The following is a 16,210-nucleotide window of genomic DNA, read 5'->3' as shown; positions in this document are numbered from 1 at the left end:
TTTGAAATAAAATCTTCATACATCAAAATATTCTTTTAGTGGTCCTTCTTGAAGGAGGTGTTGCGCTTCAGGTTCATCTCTGCAATAAGCCACGTGCATGTCGAAGTCCCGTTCCTAAGATCAAATTAGAAAGAGTAATGTATTAAAAAAAAATAATATTTTAAGCACATATTACGTCATTAAATTACTAGGTATAAGAAAAAAGACATAAAAAATTTATGGGTATATATAATTCATTGGGGAGAATCAACAAAATACACTGAAAAATTCAAAGAGGAGGTAAATTTAATCAAATAGTATCCTACAATTAATTTGACTATTTTACGAACATCATTTTTAAAGTAAATCTAAAGCAATGTTTAAGGAATATAGATTTATCAGAATATTACATACTATTATAATGTATACCAAAAATTCTCTTTTACATTAATAAAATCGATAATGGTAATTTACATTAAATTAATTCGTCAAATTTAATTGAATTTCCCTGATTTTTTTAGAATAATTTTCTTTTCCAAATTACCAATTTAAAGAAGTTTCTGAATGTGCATCCAAGTATGTCAGGAGGTGAGTTCACTATATAATGAAATTCAAATACTAATATAATTCCATTTTGTTCAACATTTTAATGATTACATAAATTCCAAATGATTCCACTTTAAAAAAAATAAATCTAACTAAGTGAACAATAAGTTTTAACTACAACATAGTTTTCAAATTAATTTAATTAATTAATTTCATATTGAAACATATTTTGACAGTGGTCTGCTCAAAACTTTCTCGCGTACTCTATAATAACATTGTCATGCCAAAGAACGCCTTATATAATATTAGAGTAAAATAGCCATGAAAGGATAACTTTTGGCATGAATTTAGCATTCTTATTGGATCTAGAATATCATCCTTAACGAATTATTTGGCGATTAATTCCTGATATGCGTTAATAGTCGCCAAAAACGAATTTGTGTTTTAGACACGTTTTTCTAGACCGATTAAAACAAAAATATGACAAAAAAATACACTTGTAGTCACAAAATTTGTACTTAATTTGATATTTTTAAATTATTGCGTTTTTTTTAATTATCGCGTTTACATGTTTCTGAAAGTACAGACGGACAGATAGTCGACTTGTTATTCGATTTGGCTTACAATTTGACAGGTATCTACACTAAAGATAATAAATCTGGGTACCGAATTTCATCTGCCTAGCTCCCTTTCGTTTGGTAATTATCGTGTTAATTTATATTCGAACAGTCGGGCAGACGAACTTTCTTTGAAGAGAGTTTACTCAAAATTTGATAGAAATATTCAAATTTGGTGTAAAAACTGTATATCAAATTTCAATCACCTATCTCAAAACGATTTTAGGTTATTTTTATTACAGACAGATTATTCGACGGACATTTTCCAAAAATGTGTTTTTCGAATTCTGGAAATTCTAAAACGTGGAGATTCATCAAAATCTCGAGTTCGAATGTTTTGACGATTAGAATCATTTCCCTGTATTACGTATACAAGGAAGAAGTAAAAAACGAATCCTTTTGAGAGCTAAATAATGGAGTTTTTTAATAATGTATTTAAAATAAATAATATACAATTGGTATGATTAAAAATCACTCACCAGCCTCAAAAAGGTTTTACCAAGGCGGGCAGGATCATCTGCATAATATTGAATACCTTTCATAAGAACGCTAAAATTAAAGTTCAAAAATCAATCACAATGATAAGCGGGTCAAATATTTTTCCTATAATTAAACAAGAATAAAGATCTTACTTATTGTGGAATTCTGAGATGGCTGCGAAATTTGAGAAAAGTACGTCCTTATAATCACGTAGGTCTTTGGGCATTTTCTTATTATCCATTTCTTTGATGTAGTTGTTAACAACATATTGCATGTCTCTGGCAAATGCTTCTTCTGACTCCACTAGCTCCTTTAAAACTTTCCTGAAAAAAACGCAAACAATTGAAAGCATACAAAAATACACGGCAAACCAATAAATGTTTTTAAAAATCTCTTATACAACATTGAATAAGGTGAGTAAAAACTTGGCTACTCCGAGCAGCCAGTAAAGACCTTTTCCCATGGTCCGTGCACTCCTGCGTGCGCCTCTTTTCCCTCATTTGTGGTTATCCAGGGCGCTTTGATGTCTGTTCTTTTTACCTACCGTCTAGAAGCTCCTGACTGATGTCCACAGCCGAGAGTGGTCATACAATGGGTCAAATGGCAGATTTACGACCACATCCATAAGGGCAATGGGCCATGGGAACGGGACTCAAACCATACGGATTAAATCTGACTGACCGGAACATCGTGACAGCATTGGCGGGAAATAAAGTTGAATTCTAAGAGCCGGCCGGTACAACCCTTACAACCCGAGGGAAGGGTTGTACCAGCCACAATGCAACCCTTCCAGCCGGAAGCACGTTCCGCTATTGGTAGGGAGAAGCCGAAGCCCATCATTTATGTACTCACTCGGGTGTTAAGAACCAACCACCATGCCGGAAGCTTCTCATCCTCATATCTGAGTGCCCCTTCCGGTGGGAATAAGGTAAATATTGAATAAGGTATACTTGAATTGGTATACTTAATAAAGCATACTTGAATAATGTATACTTGAATTGGTATAAGGCATACTTGAATAAGGTATACTGGAATTGGTACACTTAATAAGGTATACTTAACTGTATAGGGTAAACTTAACTTTAAAATAACTAATTAATATATCATAATTACGAACTCTGACCTTGGGTTTTAGTTAAAAGCTGAATGAAGTTGAAATGATTTGTCAATAAAAATAACTTGTCTCAAAAAATACACAATAAGAGATTATGGATTTTTGGTTACTATTGAGTAAAAAATAGTTTTAGGTACTTTTACGTAAACACGGTTAACTCACCAAAGTCTGCCGCCAATATTTGGCTATTGTTTATACTATGTTGCTGCCAATATCTGATAACTATGCAGACCTTGGCGAAAACAGACACCAATATTTTAGCTTGAATGTTAGCAAAACACAGTGCTAACACATCATAATCTGGAGCCAATATCTGGCTGTTAAATATATTACTATATCGCCAATATTTGACACAATGTAGTTTTTGGTGATAACTAGCACCAGTCTTTTAACCTGGTGATGACTAGTGCCCTTATTAAAGGAAAAGTACTGGATTTTAATTTTAAAACAATAAATTCCACATCATGAACCACAGGAAGACACTTTATAATGACAAAGTAAGGGAAATGTCTTACTCTCTTCGTGCTATAGTGGCCTGAGCCTTCGGATCCAGTTGTGGAGACATTGGTGGGGTGACTGTCGTTTTCTTTTCCAAGTAGCAAGATGGTACAGTGCCTTCTGTTCCGTCTTTACGTAGTCTGACTCGCCACCTAACAAGATTAATGAAATCAGATCAAGATTAATAAAAACAAATCATTTGGCGCTATGTCATATTATAGGGTTTTTTTTTTTTGCCATAAAATTTAAACATAAGTGGGCAGCTAGGATGTATGGGAGTATAATGACACTCCATATGCATAAATGTTATTCTTAATAAACTATTTAAAACATTGTAAAAAGTCTTTATTAATTTTTTGAAAATAAAAGCACTAAAATCCTCAACTCTCATGATCACAACATCTTAAATTTTCGGCTGCTAGAAAACCATTCGATGTGTGATTATTGTAGTAATAAAAAAGTATTAGAAATAGATAAGAGTGTTAAAGATTTTAATCCAACATTAAACTGACCTTTTTTCTTAATAATGTAAGATGTCAATCAACAACAATATTTTTGATTTGAAGACGATAACAAATTATTATAAATCTAAAATAAATATACATTTACATATTAAAAAATTATTACCTTTAAAAAGTTAATGTTATTTATAAGCGGAAGAAATTCTTTTTTTGTGTGAAAACGATTGCTATAAAAAAGTGGCATTAATTATAATAAGACTGTTGAGAATTAAATGTAACAAGTGCAAAAACATTAGTGACAATGAACTAACTGCATTGCGTAACATTTTTGTTTGTTTGTTTGTTTGGTTCATCGACTTCCGCTTTGAGATTTGTTTGCATTTTTTTAGTTTTACTTCATGTTCAAAACTACTGGCAACTCACTTAACAGACTGACTCCTGTGCAACATCGCAGAGTGTTCCTCTATATGAGTTGTAAGTTTACAGAAAAGAATCTTTGCTAGTAAATTGAGATTGAAAAATTGAATAAATTTCAGTAAAATACATGCAAACTATTATAAAAAATTTAAATAAAATTAGTTTTTTTCATTTCATATTCTTATGAAACTTCAACATAATTGAAAACCTCATATCACATTTCCACGAATACTTGACCAGTCTTTCGTCTAAAAAATAGACAATACTTTTATTGACATATTATTGCAAATGATATACTTTGTAGTTATAAGGAATTCTTTTGACTTTCTAGACCTTTCAGGATGCAAGTCTCAAATATTAAAATAATCAATGATTAATGATTTTGGATTTTTACTTAAGTTGATTAAACATAAGAATTCTTTTAATCTTCATTTTCATGAAATTACATGTCGAAAGTTCAAAAATTGATTAAATGGATCTATTGATCCATTTTTAAATTTAGCCTTTATAACAAATGATATAAAAATTTCAGCTTCCTAATGAATTTTTGCAATAAAGCGATGAGATTTTTAACTGCTTTCAGCTAGAAATGTATTGAAATCAGAGTTTTAATTGCTAAAATTTAACTTGTAAATTATAGAAATTATTCTGTTTGGATGAGCTGAAATTCATTCGTTATTAGAATAGAATTTAGATTGAGATTTATATTAGATTTAGATTTTATCAGATAAAAATTTGTTAGAATTAAAATTTATGAATATTTAATCATGAAAATGATAACCAAATTTGATCTGATTGCTAACTAAATTATACTATAGTTTCTTCTGTTCCTCTATTAATTTAGAAATAAGGCATAATGTTTGATGATCGGATTCTAAGTTCTTTCATCAAAAAAAAAAAAAAAAAAAAAAACGACAAGCTATTCTTACATTTATTTTTGTAAAATTATTACTTACCTTGAGGTGTGTGCTCTTTAAATAAATTCATGAGAATGCAAAAACTTTTTTTAAAAATTTCAAATCTAGACGCATTTTATTACACCTCAAGTTAACTGTATATTTCTCATGTGCAGTTAATCTGAACTTCTTGCTACATATCTTTTCTTTTATTATTATTTCTTTGATATACACATTTCCTCCACTACTTAATTTGATAATGCAGCATAATTTGTAATGTATTGTTTTTATATGAAAATAAGATACTACAAAAGAAGTAACTAATTTTTCCCAACAGTTTTTAATTTTCCTTTTTGAAACAAAAATCTATGAATTATTTAGTAACAATTCATAGATTAGTATTAGAACTAATGTTTTCTTCATCACACTCTTTAAACTTTTGAAGTAATTTTAGATAAATAAAAATGGTTCCCTGTTTTAGAAGATCAATTTGACTTATCATAGATATTTTATATTGCATATTCCCTAATAGATTAATTCCATATGATACACATTTAAGTATCAAATTCATATATTTATTCATGCGAGAAAAAAATGGATAAAAATATATCATAAAACTCTAAGATAAGGAAATATATCATGAGAATAAGAGTGTGGATAATTTTATAAGGTTTTAATAAATTACCTGCATTTCTCAATTATATTTGTCTTTAGGAATCTATGATTCATTTCTTTTATTTAAAAGTTATTATTCCCACATTTATGCAATTTTCAGAAAATTAATTAGAATATAGACACTAAATTGTTAATACATTTGATGCGAGATATAGAAAAATACCAGAGAGCGCCGACTGATTTCATTAATTTGTTTTCTTTTGTAATATCTCCTTACGCTAGGCTATCATAAGTAAGAAAAAATTGTTGATAGCTTTCGTATATATTTTATAGGTCTAATCCAGATGTGAAAGTGGGGATTAGTATATAAAATGACAAGAAATTGTTGATGACGCTCTGTAAATGTGCAAGGGAAATCTGGGAATTATTTTCGACTTTTTTCCGGGCATAACTTTAATTAGAGAGATGATTAATTCTTGTAGAAACTGATTCAGACGGATGTGCAATGGGCATTCAATCATGAAACTTTGTATGCGATCAAAACCCTGATTATAATGAATTATTATCTGAAGTATAAGTAACATTTCTGTATTTTATATGACTAAATATTTATTCTGGATTGCATAGCTGATTTAGTTCAATGACCTCCACATTATTTATTATTCACACAGAAGCATTTTTTCTAGATCTTACTAGATCAAAACTATGGTTTGACCTCAGTAAGAGCCCGATGTCTTCCTCTGCTTACTTGTGAGCTCTACTCGAATCAATAACTTCTACTTCTTGCCCTTCTGTCACCAAGAGCCCTTCTGGATCTCCGCCCCTGGGCGTGTAATCCATGACGACTACATAGACGGATGGCTGAAAGTAAAGAATGGCTAAGGTAAGCCTAGGCTACGGATGCTCAATCTAACATGAATGATGGTATTTTCTTAGTTAAATCAGTTTGTTTGCTATTACACAAAGCCAGGCAGCCAATTTTAGAAGCAGACAGCAACATTGTATTAAGAAGCAGACAACAACAGACAAATGAAAACAATATACATTCAGAGCGGAACCAAACATTTCTATCGGCAGTGAAAATCATTTCCCACATTCAGAGTAGAAAGGAGGATTATTAAAACAGCCCAATATATGGCAGCAAAGTGCATTATTTATGACAGCAGAATGTTTTTTATATAGTATCAAAATGCATAGAGAAACTTTATTCTCATGATAGCAAAAAAGTAGCCTTGAAAAACAGACAAATATATGATAGTAGCGTCTAAATGTCCATGATTTACTGAACAGTTACTGCAGTTACTTCCATGAATCTATGAACTGCATTTTCATGATAGCAAAAAATGATCATATATACATCAAAATGCAGAAAACAACTTTTTTTTTCATGATAGCTTAAAACAGCCTATATTCAACGATAGTAGAAAGCAACTTTACTTTCAATGATAGCAAAAAGACAGCCTTTTATATGACAAAAGAGCAATTCAGAAAAATAAGGATTAAAGAATAAAATATTTTAATATTCTCAAGAGACAATGGACATTTGCTTCATAATCTTTTTTTAACCATTTTTCAGAATGGTTTATGGTAAGAATGACAAAAATTCGCTCAACCAGAAAGGTCAAATGCTACTGATTATTTGACAGGTATGAAGCGGCATGTAAAAAAAAATTAGTAATTTATTTGCTATTGTAAGACATTAACATTACTGGTCATCAAAAGATTATCTTAATGACCCTTGGAACCAATTAATGTTCCAAGGGACATTAAAACCACGTGGGCATGTTTAAACCAAGATTCATGACAGTAAAATGTACTTTTGATTCTTATTTTAATGAAAACTTAAGAATTTGCATATACATTCAAAAATTGTCGATATTAAAATGTATTATATCAATCATAAAGAATATCATTATTCTTTTTCGTAATGAAACGATGAATATATCACATAATTATAGAAATTACATATAAAAACAATTCTTTATAAGAATTTCTCTTTGAAAATAAGTTTCTCTCATTAATAAATTAAAGACATTTCATGTTTTTAAAGCATGCGCATATTGTAAATTCAGTAAGGTTTCCAATTTATTTAATACATACTCAAAAATACAACTACTAGTATTTGTTAGTTCAGCAACTTTGACTTGACATGTTATTAGTTTGTGAGTAGTAAACATATGCCAACGCATGGTCAGATATAGAAATCGAAAGAAAAAAAAAATCACTTTTTAGAACTACTAAGGATTAGGAATGGTATTTTAGTACCTTTCATTGATTAATTATTAAAAATGTATAATTAATACAAAAAGGACACTTAAATTAATTATTTCTATTCATTACAGTCGAATAAAGATTATTTCATATTAAATAGCAATTAATATCATTTCGTATTAAATAGCAAATTCCATCCCAAATCAAGAAAGACTGGACTAATCACTTAATAGTCACGAGATATTAACTTTGACGTCATTCCATAGAAGCAGAGGCCAGTGATATTTTTTAAACCCTAGATAACAAAACTTAAATCGATGCTTTTGCGTCTAGGACGACGAATTCAAAAATAAGTATAATCTATAATTCCTTTATTTATTTGAAACAAATTAGCTTAAGAGAAGCATTAAAATCTTTCAATTAAGGTATCTGCCTGGGTTGCCAAGTCAATTTTTGACTTTAAAAAAAATCACATTTTTATTTATTGTTTCCTTTGAAAGACCAAATATTTACGTTTTCAAATCTGCGTTTGTTTTGTTTCTACTATTATTATATCAGAAGATATAGTTGAAGATTGCTTCTTTAAATCAACATTAACGAAAACGAAACCGGGAGTAGCACGGAAATAACCGGAAGTCAGTTTTTTGAGATTTAATATCATTAATATTCACTGACTAAAATTCACTAAAGGTTCTGCTGTGAAATGTGAATGTGCAGGGCATGTTCAAAAGCGAATGAGTACTCACTTGAGAGCTTTAAAAAATCTATTAAAAAGTCTCGGGGGCAAAGGAAAGCTTACATACAATGTCATAAATAAATTACAAAACTATTATGGCATTGCAATAAGATCCAATGTCGGTAATTTATTGCAGATTCAAAGTGCAATACTTGCTGCATTTGCTCATGTTTGTTCCATTAAAAAAAGACCAATGCATGCACAATGCCCAAAGGGAAAGGATTCTTGGTGCATATACCAACGTGCACTTTCAGAAGGCAGAAATATAAACACTGAAGTATAGGACTCTCAAAAAATAGTATGAATATTATTAAGCCTACTTATATTAAATTATATGACCACAATCTTCTGAAAAAATGCCTTCATGGGAAAACACAAAATATTAATGACAGTTTGAACAATCTATTATGGATAATTATTCCCAAAAATACGTTTGTTGAGTTGAAAACTTTGCGTTTAGGGACTAATATTACTGTTACTGCTGTACTGCTATTCAATGGTGGTTTTTTTCTGTCATAATAGAAATTTTTATTGAATGGGGTATTATTCCAATTATTATCATTATTATCCATGTATTAGTCATTACATAATAACACAATACAGTAGCTTCGGCAACAAGTGAATTGTTGCTGCAAAAAGTCATTCTTTGCCTGTTACAAAATTGTCTAGAAAAATAAAATGGGCTATTTGAAAGAAAAAAAATTAATAAAACAGAGAATAAGGAAGGCATTTGCTACAAAAGTGGTGAATTTTATGTGTTTAAAATGAAATATTATTTTATATGTGTACTAATAAAAACTTTAAATTCATTTTTTAAAGAATGTGTTTTTTGTCAAAATTTTACTACGCAAAACATAGTTTCACAAAAATTTATGGATATCTAATGCTAATAATTTTTGATTTTTAGCACTTTATTTCCAGTAGGACGTATGATTTTTACAGTATTTTTACCATAAAAATGCTCGAAGACCCATAACTGTTTTTCTTTTTAAATTTTTCTTAGCTTTTCGTTCATTGCCTTTATAAGTGCAATAACTATGTTGTGTAGAAAAGTAATTTAAATTGGAGAATTTGAATTTAGTGTAGAGTGTTTTGCGTTTTGCTCTAATTTCTTCAAATTTTACCTAAAATACATCCATTTAATGAATTAAATTATTTTCAAATTTTTCTAATTAATACTATTCATTGTTTTGAGACATAATCATTAATAAAATCTACTAAAATTGATAATCAATAGGATTTTTTTAAATGTGCCTCGCAAACCAGGCAGATACCTTAAAAAGATAAAAGTCAGGAAAATATGCGACAAGAACATCTCAAATTCTCGCAACCGATAGACGTCGGCAGTCCGTTTGACGAATGTTTTAGTTATCTAGAGACTGAAGAAGTTATACAATAGAAAAACTAAATCAAACGGAACGAGAATAAATAAATCTCAGATCTTTCACTACGATCTGATAAAAATTTTAATAATTTGCATAACTTTTAATATTTTGTTCATGAACAATTATTAATCAAATTTAAATCGAATTCGAATAGGAGAAAGTAGTTTTAAATATATAAACATAATAACAAATTAGATAATGGATTTCAAATCTTCCAAAAACAAATCTTTAAGATACCAGATGGACCATGCTTTTGTTTCCTAAATATATATAGAATAAATATGTAACTTTATTGAAGTAAAAGAAATAAAGAATCAGTACGACTCATTTTTGAAGATGCTTATTCATTTAAGGGAATACTTAATATATTTTAACTAGGCCGTAAGAAACTTAAACATTTACAGCTGAAATTTGTATTTGAAATGTGTATAGAAACAAACAGTCGCCAAAATTTTTGTCAAAAAAAAATTAACTTGCCAAATCTGTTTATAAAAGGATTTATAAAAAAACATTTCTACTGGAATTCATTCAATATAATTAACAGTACTTTCTTGGAATACGATTTCTCCTATGGCTGAAGAGTTGATGTAACACAAACTAGTAAATGAACAATTTTATTGTTAGAATTCATTCTTCTTTCAATGCATTCAGCATGAAGTTCAGTTCAGTTCAGTTATATTAACACCCCGTTTTAAAGCAACACTGCGACTATCTAGAGATGGACCTCGTAATTTTGAATCGCTCCCAGAAGACGACAATGACTCCTGAGCTAGCATCCTCTCTCCTAATTTCGGCACGACATCAGGGATTTGAAGCAATTTATTAGATTGTTATTTATTGTTATTCTGATTTCAAAATTGCAAAGAGTATTGAAAACAAATCATACAAGCTTAAATTTGGAGGAATTTTGTTCTATAATGATTCGTTTGGCTATATGATATGCCTGGTAAAATTTAACGAACAAGACTCCTGTATTTTTTGATTAAACAGAAATTTAAATCAGCCGTATTTTGATCCCGAATCGTACATTTAGTTATCATACAGAATAGTATTTTCAGACGATACGATTGTTCAAAACGGAATCTAACTAATCTTTATGAGAGATTAATAAAAATATGAATACTAATTGTGGAACAACAAATATATTTAATTAAAAATCCAGGAATATCAAAAAAAAATGTGTATCCAAGTGAAGAATTTGCTGCAAGTATATATATATAACAAGTATATAACCTTTCACACAGAAAGGTCAAATAATTTCATTAATAGCGTTTCATTTGATGCTTATAATAGTTACAAACGTTAATAACACTTCATTTGCAATGCTTGTAATAGTTAAAAAAATCTTTTATAGTAACGTATAGATAAATTATTATTAATAATATAATTTTTTAAATATGATCATCAGCATAAAGTATAAAAACGTATTTATTCCCTTATTATAAAGTTTGTTGTAAATAGTTTTATTTAAAATATGATGCTTATTGTTTTAGCACAAAAATTCTTTTTACACCCTTTTACTTACTTTCTTTAATTATACTGGAATAAGCACTAAGTAATACTTTCCAATATTTATAAATTAAAAATAGATTTTAACTAAACTGTTACTCATTTAAGAAGGTTTTTGGAAATCATCTTTTTCAATTTTTTTGTTTAGTTTTGTTTTAATTTTAGTTTTCTGAATTACTGCTTTCTTAATGAAAAAAACATATAAAGCATTTAATGCATAGCAAAATTTTTACACTGAAACTTCTACCTTAATCCTTATATCTTCAGATCACTATAATCAGAATATTTACCATATAACGTGATATTTCGCAATCTTTTTTTAAAAGACTATTTAACCTAACAGTTCTGTTTTAAAAAGAGAAATACTAAAGATGTTTTTTTTTTAGATTAGAAATTGAGACTTGTTAATTGCTAATTGCTTGTTATTGCATATTTGAGAATATAGTACGTTTTCACATAATGTCACTCGAGCTATATTTTAGATGGAAATAATTCTAACATATCTCCTGATGTTAGCCTTGCATTTTAAATAGTTTATAAATCACGAAAATTCCAAAAAAAAGCCTTTCTAACCGTCATAACTTTTATTCCTAAATTCCTGATGACTGTCCTGAATACAAAACCGCAATTTTATTTGGAAAAGGTTCAACAAAGAATAAACAAAATGAATATTTTTTTAAAGAATTAATTCAAAAAAATTCTTTAAAAAGAAGAATATGATTCAGAAATGTCACTTTGACACTTATACATGGCCGTAAGTTCTTGATTCAAAAATGAATCCATGTATTCCAAAATAATAGCATTATGAGCATGCTCATGTACGAATTTCGTCCAATCACGAATTAGACTTATTTCAATCCTAAAAGTAATCTCTTGGATTCTTAAGCATGCACATAGTTAGCGAATCAAATGATGAGAAGAATTGCTTTCAGCGTCACCGTGAGCAAACGTTTCTATTATAGTAACCTTGGAAGCCACCCAATCAGCGTTTTCGGTAATCAAAGAGAACAAACCTCCGGTACGACCGAGTTCATTTTTACAATGACAAATGTTACTGACTTAAGCGTTAAATGAAGGTTTAGAGAGAACTATTAATTTATGAGTCATCTTTTCCCGCTTAGTTTCTTTTCTTAAATGATGTCTGCGGTCGGTAGTCACCTTTGATCTTGAAAATTTAAACGCCTTTGAGGAGATTCTTAAGTAAATATTCATCACTGAATTGCACTTGCAGTATATTTTACATGCAATAAAATGACAAGTTTAAAACTTGTTTTACCTCCTATGAATGTCACATACATTCATGAACCATATCCGCAATTCATAAACCAAGATTACTTTATTTTAAAATTGTTAAAGAAAATAAACCACAACTGGATGCTTATTAAGCGTTTTTTATGTAACTTGATTTGTTTCATGTTAGTAAAGGCTTAATTTTGTCACCTTTTTTTTCACTCGTTTCCTTATATGCTGGTCTTACAATTTTGTACATTTGTGTTAAGTTTAACTAAATATTATTTTAGTATTTTCATTATATGATTATCAGCTAATAATTTAATTTATATTTAATAACATGTGACGTCACTTTAAAAGGAATTTGGAAAAATATATTTTAATAATTTATAATATTTTTAGTAACATATCATAAATTAAAGGTGAAAAATAAGACAAAAATGAGAATAAAAATGGCAAATTTTTAAAGGATTAATAAAAATATATGTTTAAAAAATGCTTTTATAAATTTTGTATATGAAATAATACTGTCATCAAGAACTATGAAATTTAGCAAAATGATTCACAGAGGCAAATGGTAAAATTCAAGTTTTAATTAGAAGTGTATACCTATTACCCAATTCCGAAATGCCCTTAATTAAATACCGCATTATAACAGGTGTCCAAAGGTGCCCAAGATTTGAATTTACCACCATTCATGTAGTAAAGTATTGGCAACCCTTTTAAAAAAGCATCTGACAGCTGATAGTTTAGGGTTATTAAAAATGGAACGTTACACGATAGAACAAGATGTTTTTATTGCTGAACAATATTTCAAAAATAATAAAAGTCTGGCGGCAGCAATTCGAAAATTTGAAAATAGGTCCCCTAGATCGTGTGATGTAACATCGTTGGATTTCTTTTTATGGGGTTATTTGAAGTCAAAGGTCTATACCAACAAGCCCACAAGCACGCGTGCATTGAAGTAGGAAATTCAAAGCTGCATCAATGAAATTCAATCACATTTATGCAAAATGGTCAAGGAAAATTTCGACAAAAGACTGCGTATGCGCTAGTTAAGCTTGGCCCTATTATTAGACCATTAGACCTATGTGTTATTTTATACGTATCCCTATCATGTGTTCTTTACTATTCAATAAAAGTATAACAATTCGAAGGAAGAAAAACTGTGTTTTTTTATATAATTCAAAATTTGCGTTAACACGTTGTTCTATCATGTAACCCTCCATTTTTACTAGTTCTAAACTATCAGCTGTCAAATGGTTTTTTAAAAGGGTTGCCAAACTTTTCTGCACAAATCTTGCGTTTATTTTGGACACCCTTTACATTCCTTTCATTAATGTTTTTTACAGGCATTCTCTTAATCGCTTCTATTATAATTCTTTGAATTGCGATCGTTGCAATAAAGTAAAAGATTGAACATTGAACCCTCAAGCCTAAAATGACAGCTTTTACAGTATAATAGCTGAAAATAAACATGTTCAACATGTTATCCATGCCGTTATTTTTCACTACTGTTGGTCCTCAATATATATAATTCAAATTATAAATACCTTTTAATTTAGGTATGATTCAAGCTATAGCATATTTGGAAATAAGAAATAAGTTTTATAAAAATTATGCAAATTAACACTTTATACAGTTTTCCTGTTCTTATAGTTATGTTTATTAAACGATTACATACATTTTAACACCTATGACGTGTTTGACAAACACATCGAGAAACTAATAAAATCGAATTCGAGATTTTGAAGTATCTCCACATTTCTGATCTCCCTGAGCTCGAAGAACATATTTATTTGGCTTTTTGCCTATCTGCCGGTCAGAAAACACAATATCTCAATAACTTTGAGCTGAAATTTGGTATATAAATTTAAGAACTAATTTGTATATTTCTGTCATATTTTGAACGAAATCGATTTAGAAAAATCCTGTTTGGCTGGTTGTTTGAATACAAGTGAACTCTATAATTACAAAATGCAAAGAACTAAGTACGCAGAATTTGGTGGATAAGTTTAGTCGATGAATTGACTGTCTATCAGTCTGTATATAAATACTTTAACATATCAAAGTAATTACTTAATTCAATGCGACTACAACTGTACTTCTGTGCCAAATTTCGTTTTCAAACGTTAGTTGAGAAAGGGCGTCCAAATTAGTATTGGCACAAGCGATTCTGTAAAAATGCTGGTATCACGCGAACGATTTATATTTGAACTATTCTTCGCCAACGCATTGCAATATATTTGTGACAATAAAATGTCCATAATTTTAAGGGAAGAGAGGGGGATAAACCTTTATTGGAGAGTGTGTGAGAAAGTTTCGAGGAGACCATTACTGCTGGTATTATTATAAGAAATAAAATAACAGAAAATGTCCCAAATAGGATGTGTCATCTAGTACTTAATTAACGGCGAAAGATTGGCGATAATATGTTTTTCTTCTTGTACATTTTGTATAAACAGTGTAAATGTTTGTTTTTCTTTCATAAGTTAGAAGATCTGTCATAAGTTGGCGCGTTTTGGTGCTACATTTGGCGAGTTTTGGTTCTTTCACAGTTACCGGTCATCTAACTACGAAGTTAAGTAAATTCGTAAGTTAAGGTTTAACGAATATAACAAAAATATTTAATTTCTGTACCATAAGATTTGACATATATTTCCTCGATGTTAGATTGAGTTATGTAGATTTAACACATCAAATTAAATAAAATCGACATTCTGTAAATGAAAATTACTCGCGAAGAATCGGATAAATAAGAAGGGAATGCAAACAATCAGCAGAGATATAACGGTATTGCAAATTAGGATTATGAAAATTGAAATGTTGCTGCACCCATATGTTCATGTTTAAACGTGCCTGAACAACGTATAAACAAATCAGTTGAAATTTAAAATGAAATATCTCTGTTAAATTTTTTCATACAGAAGTCAAACTTTTTGTGTTATATTCGTTAAGATACGTGTAAATTTGCATTAATTATTGGAAAAAAGGAATCGTATAAAAAAGTTAAAATACATAAATTATATAAAATTGTTTTTTTTTTCTTCCAAAATTGCTGTAATATGAACTTATACCGTATTTGTAAGGATTTTATAACTGAAAATATTTGATTACGACAGACGATCTTTAAAATAAAGTCCGGGAAAAAATAACAAATATATATACTTTGTACTATATAAATTGCCTTATATATAAAATAACCTCTATAAACACTCGGTAATCAATTTAAAATTCTACAATGAGATGAATTTAAATTGCTTTGCTACATCCAGAACTGAAATCTGCAAAGGAGCTATTAAACTATATTGTTAGTTGAATAATACACACGGGCTAGATTATAGATATTGCATGTGACGTTACAGTCACGTGACAAAAATAACTGGGCTAGTCATTAAACAACTAATTGCACTTACTGTTATAATATGTAGTGACGTCAGCATGCTCGTGAAAATAAGAAATGCAAAGATTTGGTAAAGAAATATCGTCTTCATAGAAATAGATATTCAGGGAAGT

At 29.3% G+C, this 16,210-nt stretch overlaps 1 protein-coding gene across 5 annotated transcripts in view; it reads right to left on the bottom strand.

Annotated features, from left to right (window-relative positions):
* The window catches only part of LOC129974984 (obscurin-like), a 236,724-nt gene that overhangs the window by 171,272 nt on the left and 49,242 nt on the right, over window positions 1-16,210 (bottom strand). For 4 of the 5 annotated variants that reach the window (XM_056087826.1, XM_056087825.1, XM_056087828.1 and 1 more), the window contains exons 5-9: window positions 6,372-6,484; window positions 3,252-3,386; window positions 1,775-1,945; window positions 1,622-1,691; window positions 22-114 (exon numbers count right to left, since the gene is read on the bottom strand). In XM_056087826.1, coding sequence (XP_055943801.1) covers window positions 22-114; window positions 1,622-1,691; window positions 1,775-1,945; window positions 3,252-3,386; window positions 6,372-6,484 — 582 coding nt within the window. The remainder of the gene's footprint in view (window positions 1-21; window positions 115-1,621; window positions 1,692-1,774; window positions 1,946-3,251; window positions 3,387-6,371; window positions 6,485-16,210) is intronic. The other variant, XM_056087829.1, reaches the window with a different exon arrangement.

Source organism: Argiope bruennichi, chromosome 7 (assembly GCF_947563725.1).
Source record: "Argiope bruennichi chromosome 7, qqArgBrue1.1, whole genome shotgun sequence".
NCBI lineage: Eukaryota > Metazoa > Arthropoda > Arachnida > Araneae > Araneidae > Argiope > Argiope bruennichi.
The sequence above is the reverse complement of the archived record's forward strand: the minus strand, read 5'-3'. Positions and strand labels throughout refer to the sequence as shown.